Source organism: Nanorana parkeri, unplaced genomic scaffold, assembly GCF_000935625.1.
Source record: "Nanorana parkeri isolate BGI_ZX_2015 unplaced genomic scaffold, ASM93562v1 scaffold139, whole genome shotgun sequence".
In the NCBI taxonomy this organism is placed as follows: domain Eukaryota; kingdom Metazoa; phylum Chordata; class Amphibia; order Anura; family Dicroglossidae; genus Nanorana; species Nanorana parkeri.
The window spans coordinates 538,929-558,666 of NW_017306407.1; the positions used below are offsets into that span (position 1 = coordinate 538,929).

General features: G+C 40.4%; 1 protein-coding gene across 1 annotated transcript in view; it reads right to left on the reverse strand.

Moving 5' to 3' along the window:
- Window positions 1-12,598, reverse strand: part of CD28 (CD28 molecule) — a 29,033-nt gene extending 16,435 nt beyond the window's left edge. Inside the window, exon 1 of the mRNA XM_018554007.1 lies at window positions 12,437-12,598. Coding sequence (XP_018409509.1) covers window positions 12,437-12,491 — 55 coding nt within the window. The 5' untranslated portion in view covers window positions 12,492-12,598. The remainder of the gene's footprint in view (window positions 1-12,436) is intronic.
- Window positions 12,599-19,738: the final 7,140 nt, after the last annotated feature.

A 19,738-nucleotide genomic window follows, 5' to 3' on the forward strand; every position in this document is an offset into this window, starting at 1 on the left:
TTCCTACTCTGTACATGAGAACGGTTGCCATCCGTTGATTACCGCTGCACCCACCTATTCTACATGGAAAAAGCGGGATGGGGCTATGGCCGCAAGGGAGCTCCATCCATATATGCATTGCTTACAGCTCCCTTACATGTCCTATAGAGGTGCCTGGACCGATGTCACATTCTGGCTCCTGGCACCTCTAAAGGGCGCACAAGGGACATATGACTGGAGCTCCGTCACAGCACAGCAGCCCACACTGGACCCGAGGCTGAGGATCCACTTTAGTTCTCGTAAGGTAGGGAGACTGGGTGGACCTTAAAAAATGTTTAAGAAATAAAAACATTTTTTGAATGTGTATGTTTATATGAGATAGTATGGGAGTGTGTGAGATTGTGTCTGTGTGTAACACCCTGCCCCGGGGTTTAACTGTTCTCTGGACCACAGCTGCGGATCAGGATTTCCTATCAAGGACGGGTATCAGATTGCAGCTCTACCTCTTAAGCCGAGTATGGTTTTAGGCGAGGAGGGAGCTACTCAACATCACACCCCGTATAGCAGCACTTCTACCCTGTAAGATGCCAGTAGGGTAGTGTGGGAATTCACATTAGCGAGGTAAACGGGTCAGACTAGGTGAGGTGCATGGAGTTGACCCTATTGTGAGGTAGTGGTTAGTTGTCCATGGAAGCAGTTCCCTTAGCATAAGTGAGAGGTTCAAAGGAGCTATGGTTTAGCAGACAATTCACCTTGCATCAATCAGAAGACTAATAGGTATGAAAAGCAAACTGTTCACTTCTCATCAATCAGAAGTTCAACTAGAAATGAAGTCGGAAGCACTTCATTTGGCATCCATTAGCAGTTCAATAGGTATGAGTTGCACAGCTCACTAGGTATCAATTAGCAATTCAATAGGTATGAGTTGTAAATTAGCAGTTCAATAGGTATGAGTTGTAACAGTTCACTTGATATGAATTAGGACAGAGCTCGGTCCCGGCCGTGACGGAACATTGTGTATGTATGTTAGTGTTTTTGAGGGCCCGTTCACACTAGTACAGTGCGTTAAACTGTACCACACAATCGCACCTACTATGCATTTTGGTGTAGGAAGTGTGTTGTGTTACCATTCATTTGAATGGTACCCCAAACGCACCTCCCAACCACAGTTCATACGCCTGCACCAGAACGCGCGGTACCCTAACGCCATGTGTTCCATTGCAGTGCGACTTGGGTCACGACTTAATGACCAAGGACAGATGTGGTTCCTGTGGTTACACAGGTTGAGAACCACTAGTCTAAACTAAAGTTGGATCCATTGAAACTTGTGTTGCAGTAATGAAACACGCTTCAACGCTATAAGTATATATAGATTATGAGTATTAGTATAAGTAATATTGCTGTGGCTCCAGTTGCAGTGTGGGATGATCAATTGCCAGATTATGAGTGTGTATCCGACTCTGGTCAATCCCCAAGGTATGGCTGGGGGAAGGTGATAAATATTTGGGAACACCTTTCCAGTACTCTCTCTCCCCTTGGGCTTCTTCCTGGGAGGCGGCCAGTGTGTTTGCAAGAGGTCTGGCCTGGCTCTCAACATGGGGGAGGTGTGGGGGGCCCAGAGGCCTAAGATGCTGATGGAAAGAAACCTGAAGGATTTTGGGCTAGAGGAAGGATCTGCTTACTGAGGAGTGTCACAGAGGAGATGGTGAGAGCTACCATCTGGACCCTGTAAGAAATCCCTCGCCCTAGACTCAGGTATTGTACAGAAGCCAGTTGGTGCACTACAAGTATTTTGACTGTTCTCACAGAGTCATAGATTTATCTTGGCTACTCTCTGTTCAATAATCTACTTTTGTTCGCTCTCTTAGGGCCTGTTGCTATTGCTGTTGCTACTAGAAAAGATAGTGTCTTCTACTTTGTTCTTTTGGGTATCCTGCAACCCTAACCCTCTCTCCTAAGTTATTACTGAGCAATAAATACTAAAAAGACCCTACGACTCAAGCAGGGGCGTAACTAGAAATCACAGGGCCCCATAGCAAAATTTTGTATGGGGCCCTGTGATTTCTAGTTACACCCCTATCAAGCCTGTTCTATTTTACAAGTGTTGGTATTGCTGGAGCTGAGAAAAGGAACCGGTAACTGCTAAACTGGTAGGAGGACCCTAAATTATCCTAGCAGCTCCTTTGGAGGTGAGCCCTACCTACATTATATGCATTGATCTGTATAACATTTGAATTATAGCGCTAAGTACAGATCCTGATAAGGGTCTGTTCGCACTACAGCTATACTGTAACACGCAAGAAATAAATATAGCAAGAGCGATTTTTCCTACATTCAAAATAAATGGGCTGTGGTAATTTAGCCCTCCTCTATGCAAAAGCAAGTTGCAGTGTATGCATTAAAGCAATGTGCTATGATGTGAATGGGCCTTTAGTAATGCTCTGTAATGCAGAGGCATATAGTAACACGCCGTGTGTATTGTATATCCAGTATACCAAATCTGATTCCTAGCATGCCTTACATTGATCATGGCAACTATCTGACTTTTCAGTCAGATCAGTAAATTTCTTATCAAAGAAAACAGTTATCATTCCGAGATGCTTTCAGAATACAGACTATTCTTTTAAGTTAGCACCCAGTGATGAGCTACCTGACAGGAAAAAATGAAAGCTTGCATTGTAACCACAACACATCACCCTTTTAACTCCATAAGTACAAACTACACAGATATAGCTGACTTATGAGTGTTTCAGATACTAATTTCACACACTTTAAAAAATATATATGTTCTCATTTTACAAAGCAAGCTACATTTTACAGAACATGTGCTGATTGGGTTGCCCAACAACTTACAATGTGGCAGTGAAGTTCCAGAATTAAGTGTACTTAAGCCCTAACAATCATCTTCTCTTACTTGCTTCCTTTTGTTTTGATACCATCAGAAACATTTTGTTATATCTGTATGATTAAGTACAAAATAACCTGTTGATCTTGTGAGAAATTCAGGGCTGTCATGTGTGTTTTGCATATTACCTGTGTTATCTCAAATAGTCTATTTCACCCAACTAGTTCTTATTTTGGAATGCAGAATGATTAGCCTTAGTATTGTAGAGATCTAAAAGTGGTAGTAGTTAAGCAGTTTAGCAAAAGACACTGGGCAGGGCTGACACCACTCAGTCTACAAAAATGGTGGGTGTTATCAGTTTACAGCACATCTTAAAGTGATAATAAACCCTCCCTGAAGAAAGAGAAATATAGTAGCATACCTTAAGTTGCTGCATGTTTCCAGTCCCCTTCAGTGATCATCCACCCTTGCAGCATTTTTTATGTTTGAAACCTTATGTAACCCATGTCTGCCTCTAAGGGTGGTTCCATTGCCTTACAGATCTCCCTGGAGCCACCTAGATGTGTGAATGCCTAGCCTGGTCTTTCTCTTTCTGTGCAGGCTCGGACACAATACAAAGAGAGGTCCTTCTCATTCATCTCAGAGTACTGTAAATAGGGCGAGCATGAATAGTACAACCAGGGCACTTACTACTGAGCTTGCTGTGGTGCGCACTGTGGACATGCACCTGCACTGCAGTATGATGGATGGGCAAGGAATTATGGCATATGTAGTCCCAAAGCACAGAGCACAATTTCTGAACGGAACTTCAGGTGCAGTGCAGCAGAGAGCGACACAGACTGGAGATTTTTCAAACAGTAAATGTGAAGCTGGGTTCACACCTGCGCGTGGTGGGAACGTGCTTCACGTGTCCACAGGCGTTCGTGCGCGTTTTTGCCCATTTGTGTGCCGCATTTACCTAGCGTCCCCATGAATTTCAATAGGTTTATATACGGGCAACAAACGCAGAAAAAAGCTCATGTACTGGCGTTGCTTCCGGGTTTTCATATGTACAAACACGGAGCAAAAACGCACGTCTTGCGGTCTGTGTTTGGGGTGGCAGGTAGAAATTAATGGCACTGCAAGCACATTGCGCATTGTGCCAAAATCCACAGGTGCAAATGAGGCCTAACAGTTTTGGGATAAAATGCGGGGGAAAACATTTAAGAGTTACTTAAATGAAGCTAGTGGCAGTATCAATTTGTACTGAGGGTTTAATACTACTTTAATGCAAAACTTAACTCACCTGACATCTTCACCTAGCCTTCTTCCAGGTCTGGGATCTTTAGCCATGATTGGCCAGGTCAGAATGAGAACTCCAGCACATGGGCAGGGAATTTAATTCACTCCAGTAACAAGGTGTACCAATAATGTACACTAAGCTGCACATGCACAGCTTCATCTACAGTCTAATGAAGATTGCCAATAGGCAGATCAGTTTGTTTTATTGCTGAAGATACAATGTGCGTTTCTTCTGCAATAAAGATCCTGTCTGCTCACGTCTTTTTTTTTTCTTCCGCCATAGTTCCACCATATGTTACCAGTTACAAGAATGGGGGCATCTTGAAAGGTTCCCCTTTGTATAGAAAGAGGCTATAGAGTAATAATTTTGAGATTAGATTGAGATTGGACAATACCTAGCAGCCAACTAAAGCAGTTATTACTGGAACACAGCTTTCCTAAGCCTTCCTTATCAATGCCAATAAGTACATATTTACGTGTTCCTTAAAGTGGCTATAGGGGTTCCTAGATCCAATAATGAATTGTCCACCCACGAGTTGTACTATGTGGCTATTTTAGACACAAAAAAGGGAATTTGAGATTGTATCTAAACTGTAAATTTGGTGAGTGAGTTTCTAAAAATCAATTTATACTTTGGGGTGGTAGATCCTTGTCCTGTTTCGGTAATTACTGTGTCTTTAAGAACAACTTGAAGGAAACAGAAAACAACTGCATAATATTGGCAGACTTAATTAATATTGTGATTTTATGATTTATTTTTTTTAATTAGAACTTTTTTATTGTTTTATATTTTTGAACTAAGTGATCACTGTATAAAGACCTTATTATACTAGCTGCTGTGTAACATATAGATTCTGTCCTAGCACTGATATCATTCAGATTTGTTCTTTTTAGTGCAACGCCACTTTAGAACACCCTACACTTAAACCTTATACCTTACACTTAAACCTTACATTAAACCAGCAAGGTACACTTATTTAATGTGGGCACCATCCAACTTACTTAAACATGCTACATTAAAAAAAGCCCAGGGAATGTTGAGTAGCCTAAATCTCATGAGAGTGTGTGATCCTGCACTGTGCTGTGTCTTCTTACAAGATATAGGCTCCATTCACATGGGACGATCTGGGATTCCTGCCGCAGGAACCTACTGATTCCTGCCGCAGGAATGCCAAGTGTCCCATTTGGATGTGGCTGCTGTACCCGTTCAAGTAAATGACCAAGTGACAGCGGCCACATGCAAGCAGCAGTCCGCATGTAATCGTATATGATACAATCACATGCAGTTTGGAAGAGATGGCTGTCACTGGACGCAACTATCTTGTGTTCAACAACATTTATCTCTTCCAAACCACATGTAATCATATCATATACGATTACATGCTGACTACTGCTTGCAAATGTGGCCACTGTCATCCGGTCATTAACTTGAACTGGTACAGTGATAGTATCTGAATGGGGACACCCTGGATTCCTGCCACAGGAATCTGTAGGTTCCTGTGGCAGGAATGCCAGATCGCCCCGTGTGAACAAGGCCTTAGGCTACTTAGTATTGCCCAGGATCATATAAGAAAAGTAAGTATATTAACCCACACAAACACACTTTTTTTGTAGTTCATTGCAGTGTTTTAGCAAGGGCTGCCACACTTTTTCGGAGTACAGGGTGAAATTTAAGTGCAGTTTGTCATTTAGCAATAGATCTTACTGCTCTGCTCAACTCCTGAAGGCAGATCTCTCCCATCCCTGAGGGGACAAGGAATCTGATATCATGGTGATATCATGATCAAACCACAGGTGCAGAGCCTACACAAAGATCGCCTGTCTGAAAGCCTGTATATGCACAGCTACTTGGTCCACACCTCAAGACTCACAGGCACCAAGCATTTTTTCATGGGAGGGGGCATGCAGTACAACTTTAAGAAAGTTGGTATTTACACAACCACTTTTTGGGTTACTGAAACACAATTTAAAATGTAATTGTAGGTTTGAATCAGACTGGCACCTGTGAAGAAAAAAAATAATAATGCACATCAGAAGGCCAGAACAGGGAAGGACCGAGGTTAGACTACTAGAACAAGAATTTCACATTCACCAACAAAACCTACTAGCAATAAACAAAAATGATAAGCATAAATTGCATATGCTTACCACTAATGGCTTTCTAATGTACAGGTAATAAAAACATAGCTTTTTGTTAGATTTATGCTTCTGAGTGTGCATCTAAGAGCTGTGATCAAATTATGAGTAGGCCAGGAACCAATCAGTTTAATACTTGATCATTTAATAATAATGGTATCCAAACAAAGATATCACTTTAAAAAAAATGATGTGAATTAAACCTGTCTTTTTACCTAGCCCCACTCTATCACTTATTAGATCACCTTTTCCTGTGAAAAAGTTATTTACTTCATTTTTGTTACTACAAAGCAAATATAAGTTGTGGCACTTGTTTTGTAATAAATTTACATGTGAAAAAAACAAAAAAAATATTATTTTATTTAGGGATGTACCGATACTTTTCAGATACCAGTGCTGATACTTGGCATTTTCATGAGAACTACCAGGGTTGAAGAAATTGCAACTGGGACCAGGCTCTGGCTCTCCACCAGTGTCCTAAAATCATTAGTCTGTATTGTTTTAGAAAAACTGTCACATGACAATAAACAAAAATGTATCAGTACTTGTAAGTACTTGGGCAAGTATCAGTACTTGTACTCGCAAAAATGGTACCGGTGCATCCCATTATTTATATTTATAAAAACAAAATCATACATTAAAACAGAGATGTACAAATACCAGCAGCTCCGTGTGCTCCTTACAAATGACAGCTGCCTCCTAACTTTTGAATTTTTCTTTGTACTTATACATGTACCGAGTACGGTACTTGGTTTTGGTGCATCCCTAATTTTATTGAAAAAGAAAATGAGTATGAAAGGAAACCTGTGCTGAGAGAAATGCAGAGGCTGCCATCATTGCCTCCCCTTCTGAAATGCTAGTTCCATGCCTGTCATACTGATCCAATGGCTTTAATACTTTCTGACTCACCTAATCTAGTGTGTTGATCAGGAATTCTGACTTTACTCTGACATCATTATGTTGTTTGTTTTTTCTGGGTCAGTAATTTTAAAGGCATTACATTTGAAATGATCAGCAAGACTGCCTGGCAACCAACATGTTCACAAGATGCAATGGCTACCCATAACTTTCTCTCAACACAGGTTTCCTCTAAGTTCAGTTATGCAGTCTTAAAAAGCAAAACACAACAAAATGCAGTTCCTATCACAGCCAGGAACAGAATGAACAATAAATGACCATGTATCAAAGAGCCAGTAATAAGAAAAATCAATATTTCAGTACAGCTACTAATCACATTCGAACTTTCAGCCGCCAAGGGCCATTTTCCAGGACTGGTGACTGTAGGTACACTTTTGACCAATCCATAGTACTGCTATACAAACAGAAGAAAAGCTGGTCGCACACCAGATTCTGCTGGGATAGTTTATGGAAACTTGTACCAGTTCACTGGTTTCCCACCCAAGGCCCACCTACCAGTGATGTGGTACAAGTTTCAATATACTTTCCCAGCGGAATTCGGTGTGAGGCCAGCTTTTCTTTTGCTTGTATGGGCTTATATTGAAGTGAGGACATGCTCCCAGTGACAAGCACTTAGTTTATTCCTTTCCTGAGCCATGGAGGAGTGGTGCTTCTTTTGTGTGTTCTCCTTCCATAGTACTGCTACTTTGATATGTGGAGCCCACAATGCCCCCTGACCAGTTCACAGTCATAAAAGCTCTTTGCCTATTTCTGGCAGTTATTAAGACTTCCCCTTGTTAAAAATATGGTTGCCAAATAAGTTAAATGAATGCAAAGGAAATAGTTCCTAGAGTTCATCAGACATGACTGGTGATCTGGAGGTGATACACTGCATGGGCTTCCCTATGATGATTATATCCTGGGAGAAAGATTGTTGTAGGTGGACATTTAGCATAGTGCAGAACCAAATGATAACTGTACCCCTTTCTAATTAGTTTTTATCATACGGTCATTGTGTGTCAAAGCCTAGGGTAATGAGGTAGGGCAGGTCTGATATATGAAATGGTTACATTTCATGTTGTGTATAGCAACCAATCATCATAAATGTGTACAGTCCAGGTTTCAAAATAATTCAAGAAAGCTGATTGGCTCATATGGACAAAAATAAATTATTTTCATACACTAGACCCTACATGCTGTCTTTGCTTTGTGTACTTTACTTGATTTTTTTTTTGTTGCCCATGTTTGGTTACTATAGGAAACCTACAGTCAAATCCAATAAAAGAGCTGGGGTGAGGGCTGCTAAATAAAATTTAAAGACTATAGGCTTAATAAAGCTTTACACAAGCATAAGGCACTCTATTTTTTTGTCATGTGACTGTCATGTGAAATCTCACTGGAATCAACTGAAAATATCTATCCTTGTGGTGGTGTGTTAGCTTATGAATTGTGTCGATTGCATATTATAAAAAGCAAAATAACATCACTATGTAAGTACCTGTTTGAGAGACTTTGAAGTCACAATACGTGTCACTTTGTCTCACTTTCATACATGTGTTAACGTTCAAATAGTCACACAGCATGGATGTGGTGAAAAGGGTGGCCATTGTATGGAAGGTTGGATTCATTCTTACATGTTTAAAAGGCAACTTAAGCCAAACCTTTTTTTGGCTTTAGTTGTCTTTTGGGTCATAGACATACATTTACTAATGCACTTCTATGACCCAAACTCAGCATATAGCGGGCTACTGCCTGTTATTTGCTGACAGCACAGAGCTGCACTGCACCCGGAAAAGATCCAGACAATATTGTTGGGTTCTACTCTGCTGCCTGATTGACATCTGGCTCTGCCTTTCTAGAGCCAGCTGTGCCCACTCCTCCTCTATCTGTCCCTTCAGTGAGTGCTGGAGGAACAGAGGGGAATCCCTGCAGGGAAAGGTGGGGAGAAGACCGTAAGCTAAGTGATCAGCAGTAGGTGATCACTCGGCTCTCAATCTATAGAGCTGCCATGTGATACCTGCAGCGTTCCACACCAGCACAAATGATTGAAAAGAGTATATTTTACTCACCCAGTACTTCTCTATTAAGTAACCATGAGCCCTAAATACTACCTGGCGAACCTTTGTTTTAAATACCATAGGCAATAATGATATCAGTTGGTAATGTAAGGGGAAAAAAGTAACATTAACCTTAAGTATTCATTTGGTTATTTGGTTAGGCACTTATTTGGTTATTTGGTTATTTGGTTAAAAACACTTAATATCCAAGTTATAAATCTGATTTAAAAAAAAATAATTATAACAACAATGAAGCAGCGGAATGCAGCTTCAATAAAGAGAAATTGTCTTCTGGAGTCTCCTCAGCAATAGACATTTACAAAAGTGTTGATCTCCTGTGTCCTATTGCACTCAGTGGTTCATCCCACCAACTCCTATGTCAATATGGTGTCCTCTAGTGATGTGGAGGTTTTTGGGAGGAACCACTGAGTTCAGGTGGTGGGGAGAAGATAGATTTCCAAAACAAACACTTTTGGGAGTTTCAATTAACATACCACAGTCCTTTGCATAACATAAATTAGACTGTGAGATTGAAGTTAGTCACTGCAAGCCATTTGTGCTTATTGCCTTGCACAATGCTGATGTTGTCAAGCACTGGGTGCTACAGGGGGCAGCAGCACAAGGTAAACCTTATCAGTGTAATGGTTCTCAAGTGACCACGGAAATGCAATGCTGCATTGATGAGTAGTGGTGCTACCATTCTGGCTTTGCATTATGTCAGCAATGTGTGACTCACAAGTGTCTAACAAAAATTACAACATTTTGGAAAATCAAGCAGTTCATATCTATGTTTTTCCATTTATGCGTTCCGCTATGTAGCTGCTTTCCTGCTCTAAGCTGTCGGTTTTACATTATCACAGCTACTTTTGGCAAAAAAGCCATGGTCCTTACATTTTAAATTGATGCCGTTTCTAAAATTGCATTCTTAATAATGACATTTGATGGCGCTACAGGTGAAGCAGCCATAGAAAAAATGCATAATATCTCTGTTTATGAAATAGAAATTGTAGTGAACATGCATGCATTCAGTGGGTTTGAGTTACAAAAGTATAAGGCATGTTCACTTTTTACTGAATAGAGTAAAGCTATGGTCACATTGAAAACCCAATTATATGCAAGGAATTATTATTTTTTTTAAATGATTGTTTGCTCAGGATTGGATGACTGAAGTACACACACCTTATTCAGTAAGACGAGTTAAAGTAGTATTAAACTCTCAAAAACTTTTTTTAAATAATGAATCTAAAGCAAACAAATATACTGTGCATTGCCCCGTAAACTATTTTTTACATTTTTTCCAAGCACTTGCAGTCATGTTTCCGAACAACTGGCTCCAACTCTCTCAGCTCCACTCCCCTGAACTTCCTTTCCAGTACAAACTCACAAGGGACAGTACAGTCTCCTGCAGCTGTTCGTCCACTAGCTTGGAGAAAGGAGAACAAAGGAAAGAGGAGAGGGGAGGAGCAGGGGAGTGGTTTGCCTTGCTGTGCCTGTGTATTTGTGGAGAAACACACAGCTTACTAGCACACACGAGGGTGGCAAGTGATTTAATCAGCATTTGAAATAGATTAAAGACCGTTTTACTTTAATTTCACTTTAAGATTTACTTTACTTCTTTGGTAAGTCAACTCCACTGATGCTTGTATGTTGACCTCAAATTCTATTTCATGACTAGAGATATAATAGATACATTTATGTCATGCCTACTTCGTCTGTAGTATCTGTAGTCACTCAGCCAAGGGAACACTCACTACTTCTTTATTATACGATGCTCGCTGTATAAATTACATATAAGGCAGTGATATAAAGGCAAATCACTACCTTATATAGTCATATATGGAAATACAATTCCAATTGCCACTTTGCTTCCTTGCACAACAAAAATTACATAGAATGTCACTTAGTCCAGTTTTTGTACACGTAGTAATACTTTATATATTAAACTTTTTAGAACAAAAATAGACACTGTATCATACGGTTTACTTTTCTAGAATATATCAGAAATTGTTATGCAGCCAGGAAGAGGAGGCCTTTATGGCTTTTTTCATGTTAAGTAGGTTTCTTGTTTTACGGATACCATAGCAATCACAATGGCTGCTATGGGTATGTTTACAACCTTGAATTTGAGTTTGCAGACACTCTGTCCTAACTGAACATGACAAGCAACTACTGTTACACTTTTTAAAAGACATTTAATGTTTGGAATTGTTGATGCTGCCATTGCTTAACTCTCCTTTAAAAAACTCTACTTCCCTGGTTGTCCTTTCAATTTAATGACTTCCGTATTCTTTCTGAGGGCACTGATTCCAAACAAGCATTTAGATTGTGAGTTCTGACTTTTCCTGATCTGAATGCTTGTTCCAGTTCAGTGACACAGAAAGTATTACAGACAGGCAACTAGCATTTTCAGAAGGAGCTTAGCAATGGCAAGCCACTATATTTCTCCTAGTAAAATCTCTGTTAATTTACTGAAAGATTGAAATGCTCATTAACCAAAAGAATGGATACAAACAATACATTAGGATAATTCTTAACAGAGAATATACTGCTATCATTTAATTAGCTACCTTGCCTCCAAAATACAAGAGAAAAACCTTCCATCTAATGGATATAGATTAATTTGGTTAGCACATGTATTGAATAAAGCACATAGCAATGTATATAGTGCAGTATTCCACACACACAAAAAAAATCGGCAGTTGCAGCTGCTTAAAAGTGAAATCTAAATAGTTGCTATAGACAACTACTTAGCATTGCTCCTACAATACTTCATTATATTAGCTAATGAGGAATAATTATCTTATTTTTGGCATATGTGATGGAATGGATTTTGTGAATACCTTCTGTTCTGTTGTGCATTAACTCAGTAATTATATTTGTAGGTAAATAAAAGCTGTGGCTATCAGGTCCAACCTTTACTACCTGTGGCTGGCTTGATGCAGTAGAATATGAAACTAATAGTGGAGAATCCATCATAATTCCACATATGCCAGGTACATTGTTACTCTTAACCAATCGCACCAACCAGCAAATTCATTCAATACATTACCTTTTCTATTAATACATGCAATACATCCGAATTTAAACTCAATAACTTGTGAACTCAGCCATAAAGTACTGCAGACATATTACAAATATCTAAATATAGAAACTCTTGCATGGGGGGATAATCAGATAATTGTACAACCAGATAGATATTATTTATATGCTTGCATTTAGAACTAATATGATCTAGACTTACCTATGCACTGAACCAGTGTGGTCAGCCCTATTGTCAGAATTATCCACAGAACCATTGCTGCATTACGTCCTATAACTTAACTCCATGCACCTGTGTGGAATGACATAAAGAACCTAATCTGGTTTCAGGTAAGTCTTGGCTTCCTTATTCACACATCAGTTGAGTGAAGCAGAACAGGGCCTCCACACAATGACAATATATTCTACTGCTCATCACACCCCAGTGTGAATGCGACATCTGTTTTTCTAATTTTTTCCTTTCCATATCTCCGCCTTTATCTTACAAAATCTGTCACACTATAGGCTTTCATTCAGCCCTACCACATACTAGGCAGGAAATCAGGCTGATGACTTCAACTTTTCTACTCAACATTTTAAGCACAAACAAGACTTCATGTGATAGACGAATTATATATTATTTTCATTTCCTCATTGTTTTACCTCTTTCCAGTCAATAGCTTTTAGTTTATAAGAAACACAAAACCAAAAGAGTTAACTGTGACTTTCCTGCAGTTAGTGCCATCAAGGTTGGCCTGGACAACATATGCACAGGAATTCAGCCTACACAATGATATTGATTTTTACATCACCTCATATGTTTAGAAAAAAGTATGTGTTGGCATGATCATATCACATTGGTACAAGTTATTTGTCACGGTCTGGGGACCGGGGCACTAGGGTACGTGAACCCCGGGGGTTTGAGGAGTTGGTAGGAGTCACAGACAGGAGGGATATCTGGGATATTGGTCACAGGGAGAGAGGAACTAATGGTCTGTGCGTTCCCAGGACGCGCTAGAGGAGCAGAATCTAAGAAGGGCCAGGTATTCGACAGAGCCTCTAGTGGTGAGGATGATTGGCTGTTGGACACCTTGAAGCACAGGGGAACTGGATACAAAGAACAGGTAGGGATGACACTTGTAACCAAAAGGAGGAAGATAGGAACAGTAGCACACAATGAAAGAGAAAGGCACAAGTAAATGCCCAAGACGCACAGCAGAGGAAATACTGAAGAGAGTAGCCAAGCAAGGACTTGGGAAGCCAAAGGCACAAGGATCCAAAAGTAAGCGCAGGGAATAAGATCCCAGGGATAGTTAGAGACACAAGGGGTACGGAACAAGGCATAAGACTTGTTGCTCGCACGAAGAGCAACAAGTGAGGAAGTCCTAAATATGGGAGGAGGAGAGCAGATTGGCTGCAGCCTTGTGAGACACCATAGGCTGACAGCCCAGAACCAGGGAGCAAAGAGAAAATCTGGCACGGATTTCCGGATATTGTGACATTATTGAGACTCTATTGACACTATTAAGCCAGGGGCCGATAGAACAACAGAGACATGTATTATCAGAATAGAATATAATATATAGATGCAATCCTACGGTGACAAAATCAGGACCTTTACTAATTCCAACACATAGAGCAATATAGCACTATCAGATAACTTTACGTCTTTTACAATGCAAAGAAAACATACACTGCTTAAATTCTCATAAGAGCTCACTTCAATCACGTAGTCAAATGAGATTGTGCATTACTTTAAATTATGAACCCCACCTTGAAATTTCCACAGAAGGAGTGCAGAAGGAGTTCGACTCAGCCGAGTGCAGAAGTAGTTCGACTCAGCCGATCCAACATCTGGATCGGTTAAGCCGGACCTCCGGCAGGCTACTCACTGCTGTTCGGCCTATTCTTATAGATGCCGAACAGCAGTGAGTGAATAGCCAAATGCCGCTGAGCAGCATTCAGTTCGGCTGTTCTGCTCGGTCCCTCTGTGGGACCAAGCAGAACAGAAAAATAGTTTAAAAAGTAGAAAAAAATAAATAGAAAACGATTGTGCGGAGCTAGCATTGACAGCTGTTTTCTATTGGCCGGCGGTTCTGCTGCCGTCAAAAAAAATTAAAATTAAAATTTTCGCCATAGGAATGCATTGCTAGATTCCTGTTTGCTATTTCAATTTGCAATAGCCAATAGCAAACCAGCTATTGCAGCCGCCCTCTGCTGCTGTCAATCACTAGTGGGGACCTGATGGAGAAGTGTGGGTCCCCTCTGCTGATTGACAGCAGCAATGGGTGAGTGCAATAGCTAGTTTGCTATTGGCTATTGCAAATTGAAATAGCCAATAGGAATCTAGCAATGCATTCCTATGGTGAAATATTTTTTTTTTTATACTGACGACAGCCAACGGCTCTGTGTCAGAATAAAAAAAAAAAAAAGCAGTGTTTCTCCCCTGGGTGGCCGGGAGCGGGAGACTCCCGGAGCGCCCGGGAGAGTTTGCTGTCTGGAGATCAGTGTCCCTGGTTAGCTGGTAACCAGGGGCGCTGATCTCTCTGCAAGTGGCCGGAGCCAGCCATAAGATCACGGCTGGCTCTGCCCAGCTGTCAGAAGCAGGCTGTCCAGCTTGGCCAGCTTCGGCTTTCACCTCGGCTTAGTCGAGCCGAAGCATATGCCTTCGGCTCGACTGAGCCGCTCGGCCGACTTCGGGAGCTGTACGGGCTATAGTGAATAGCCCGTACAGCACCCCTTCGGTTCTACTGAACCAAAGGGGTCCTGGGGCCGAAGCTAGCCGAAGGATCAGCCGAAGCTACGGCTAGATCCTTCGGCTGCTTCGTGAATAGACCCCTTGGTTTCTGCAGAATCAGCTGGTGCCCTGAGCACTGGGCCTAATATCAGGTGGCTTTTTTCTCTTCCATTGTCCTATGGAGTCACCCTTGTGTGTACTAGTAGTAGTGTGTGCCCACACAAACGCACGGCAAGGCAAGCCACTGCCCTACTCTCTTCTCCCCACTGCTCCTTCCTCCCTCACTCCTTTCTCCAAGCTAGAAGAGAGCTGCTGGAAGCTGGTCTGATCCTAGTGATCTTGTACTGGACAAGAAGTTCAAAGAAACTGAGCTGAGAGAGTTGGAGCTGTTTGGAAACATGTTGACTGTAAGTAGTTGGGCAAAAATTAACAGAAATATTTGCTGGGCAATGTATATTTGTTTTATCTGGATTCATTATTGAAAACATTTTTTAGTTTAATCCTACTTTCTGTTGAATGATTGTATCACTTACAATTGTTTTAAGTATTTTAAGCTTTGTCACGTATTATAAAATATCTTCACTAATATCTATGGCTAAAAGGCAAAGTGATTGGTGCTGGTTTCCCCACCAACTCCAGTCCCTTCCAACCAGAATCCTCCTCTGTAGCTTTTCTGTTAATCTTGAAGCTCATACTTGGCTATAAGAAGGTTCTGCTTCATAAAAACAACTGGACCATAAATCACTCCACTTAAACCTTCTATTCATGTTCATAACTATGGAAAATATGCTTGACATACTTTTTCTACATTTACTTGCAGGCCAAGCTATCCAGGAAAAGTGAAAGTTATAGAGGTTAGGACAAACTATCATAATGGGTTACACCAGTCAGCTTTTATTCATATGGTTGAAACCTGTTTCCAAAAGAAAAACAACTGTTGCTGTAACTTCTTTGTCCTTTAGGGTGACAATACTGTATTGATTTCATTGTTCTTGTTACTGTAAATGGGAAAATCAACTGATCTTCTGACAGTTTTAACTAGTAATAAAACTATATTATGGTGGGAACTGTGTTATGGGGTAAAACAGAGACTCCTTTGCAAATGCTAGTGTAGGACTGCATCATATACTGAGAAGGGAATTTATTAAAAAAAATGGAGCAGACAGAATTTGAAGCAGTTGCCCATGGCAACCAAGCCGCTTTTACCTTTCGTTTTGAAAGCTTAACTGAACAAACTGTATAGAGAAGCTGATTGGTTGCCATGGGCAACTGCGTCCAGATTTTGTCTGCTCTGGTTTTGATAAATTCCCTCCTGTATGTTTTTTTATTGTTTTCTTTTGTCCATGTTTCTACTATAAATCCTTTGATGAGCTGTGCTGAGATACAGTATTATTATATACCAAAAGTTATTACAGAATAATCTGTGAAGGTTCTCCCTTATCCAGGTCATGGTATATCTGTAAAAAATAAGTCAAGGCAACTGGACTTGCTGTATTATACAGCAAGTCCAGTTGCCTTGACTTATTTTTTTTACAGATTACATAATAGTGTTCGTTGACATTTAATTACATTTTTTACATAATAGAACTGCAAAGTATCAACGCAAACATGAAGCACGGTTATCTCTGGAAGTATAAGAAAAGAACAAACCTTACAAATATGAAATCAGATTAAGTAAAAATAGATCTTCCATTTATTGTATATTTCATAACATGTAAACGCTTATCAAAACCACAGAGTACAACTTCATTCAGTCTCCAACGTATCACTCTTTGATGTTACAATCTCTTACATAAACCATTGCAACTGTTTGCTTCTTACTGGAATCCGCCCACCTGCACGGTTAGATATGTTCAGCAGGTTTAATAGCGTCCTCACATATCATGTTGTAACCAAGAAATAAAATGAGTGAAGTGTATTCATTTCTAAATGCACTAAGAATATCTGAATTCTATTAGCATTTGATGCTAAGAAACAAATAAGGATTTTGTCAGTGGACAATACATAGAGAATAGACAAACTAAGGCCCCTTTCACATGGTCTGATCAGGAGGGGATCCATGCACAGATCCCCTGCTGACCCGAACAGATGTCACTGTTGTGACATACGTGTCTGTCCAGTTTTTTCCTCTATCAATGCAATGCAATCCTTGTTGGTCTAAGGGGAATTGGATGTGATTGACTTGTGTCCATTTACATCAGATAGCCCCTAAACTGGCAAGCTCAGGTCCAGAAAAATGGAACTCTGATCCATATGTTTTTCTGGACCCAACCAGAGCCTGGGGTAACCGTCCGTTTACAGTATATTCGACTGCCCAAAGACTAATATTGGTCTTCTGATCAGGTCTGCCTGAAAAAGTGACAGGCGCACCTGATCAGAATGGCCGTGTGAAAGGGCTCTAACTCTATGATGTATATGCAGCATTTACACAAAAAGGCATGAATGAAGATTGTTGCCAGTTTTTCCATTTCAGTATTTTAAACATTTTTTTTTTGTGTGTGTAATTAATAACACTTCCCCTTTTCATGCTATTTAATCACTGACTTTTTTAGTCTCTTAAATCCAAAGCCCCCCTAAAGTATTTTTGTTTTTCAGGTTTGGATTACATAGGGGTCTATTCACAAAGCTGCCGAAGGATCTGGCATAGTCAGGTTGAAAAAAGCCTAAACAGAACGCTTGATTGAGTGTTGTAGGTTTGGATATTTGTTAATTTTTTTTCCATCTGTTTCTCTATTTTACAAATTTCTCCTTTCATTCTGTCTATTTGACAAATGTCAGACCAAACCGGAAATTAGGGAAAATCTCTCAATTTACTATGTATTAGGAGTCAGACATAACAAGGGAAGTCCCCCAATAGGATAAAATCAGGAATAAAAACAATTTTTTTTAGTGAGGTTAGGAAGATTTAGAACCTCTGCCAGGACTCTGCTGCTGTCTGTGTCTTCATGAGGAAGATTTCCACACCCAGCTAATGGTTGTCAAACAAAACAGGCAGAAGGGACATACCCAGAACTTAGATTCTTACGCACTCTATACAAAACTAAGACGTTTTGACTACAGTTAATGTTTTATGTGAAACACAACTTTGTTTTCAGAGTCTACATACTGTATCTATAAAGCAGCAAATAGCATTTTCAACAGGGAAGTATTATATTAGCTATATACCGTATTTTGCGGTCCATAAGACGCACCGGACCATAGGACGCAGGGAGGTCCGGCGCGCCTTATGGAGCACTCGAGACTGTAGCTTCTGTCACAGCTTCTATGACAGAAGCTGTGACAGAAGCTGCAGTTAGTGACCGCTGAGACAGGTGGCGCTGTGATTACAGCGCCACGGTCTCAGTGATGACACAGAGCAGGCGAAGAACGTCTATTCTTCGTCTGCTCTATGGTTATCTCGATCGTCGCCGCTGCTCGGTTTTAATACGAGTGATCTCATTAGATCACTCGTATTAAACGAGCAGTGGCTCCTGCTGCTGAACTCGATCGCCGCCGCCGCTTGGTTTTAATACGAGTGATCTCATTAGATCACTCGTATTAAACGAGCAGTGGCTCCTGCTGCTGTACTCGATCGCCGCCGCCGCTGCTCGGCTTTAATACGAGTGATCTCGTTAGATCACTCGTATTAAACGAGCAGTGGCTCCTACTACTCGCCCGGCGCCTGAAACTGCATGTCTCGGGCGTCGGGATTCGCTCCATAAGACGCAGGCACTTTTTCCCCCTCCTTTTGGGGGGAAAAAAGTGCGTCTTATGGAGCGAAAAATACGGTAATATAATATATTGTATATATTTATTAACTTCAAAGCAAAACTATGAACAGTTAAAAAATGAATTTCTGGAAGGTACCTCCAGGTTTGTTCTTCTATCAAACATCCCAGCATCCCCAAACAGAGTTGTGCTTTCCTCATATAAACAGCAATCATCTCCTATTAGTAAAACATCATATTGATGGATCAGTAGTGTGGCATGAGAGGGGGTGGGCCAGGGCCAGCAATCAGGAAGGTGGTCACTGTTTGAATGAGAAAAGCACGCCTCTGAAAGACCCTTCATATCTATAATTCCCAGTTTTTAAATTCCCTCTTCACTCTTTCTATATTTTGACACTGTTTGCTTTCTTTTCTCTTTTTTTTATTTTTGTGAGCCTGGTTTTATTTATATTGCCATCATTTTTTCTATTATTTATTTTATATCCTCTTTTTAATTCCTAATAATTTTATCCTCCTTTTTCCACTTGACTTCTTCCATTTCGATTTGTCTTATTCTTCTCACCTTCTCCAGTAATTTCCTGCCAGCATGTATTTCTATTCCTTTTGATTTTCTTACTTTTCTGTTTCCTTTTTATTGGTTGTGTCTTCTCTTTTTTTCTTTCCTTTGATTTGTGATTTTTTTCTTCTGTCTTTTCTGACACTGTCCCGTTTGTTTCATGTTAAAGCAGAACTATAGGGATTTGTTTTATTAACCCTTGCAGTGGGACTACCCCGGCACTATAAGGGTTATGTGCTCATTTGTGTCTAGGTGCTAAAATAACAATGATATACGCGCACAAAGCTCTGAGCCGCCCAGCTTGCCTTGACTTATTTTTTACAGATTACCACACTACTGGTCCAATATATAAATATTAGGGTTGCACAGATACCAAGTACAGTACTCGGTACAACTACGAGTACAAGTACCGATACTTTTGAGCTCCAAGACTAGACTAGATAAAACTTCAAAAATTAGGAGGCAGCTGTCATGTGTGTGTGTGTGTGTGTGTGTGTGTGTGTGTGTGTGTGTGTAGATATAGAT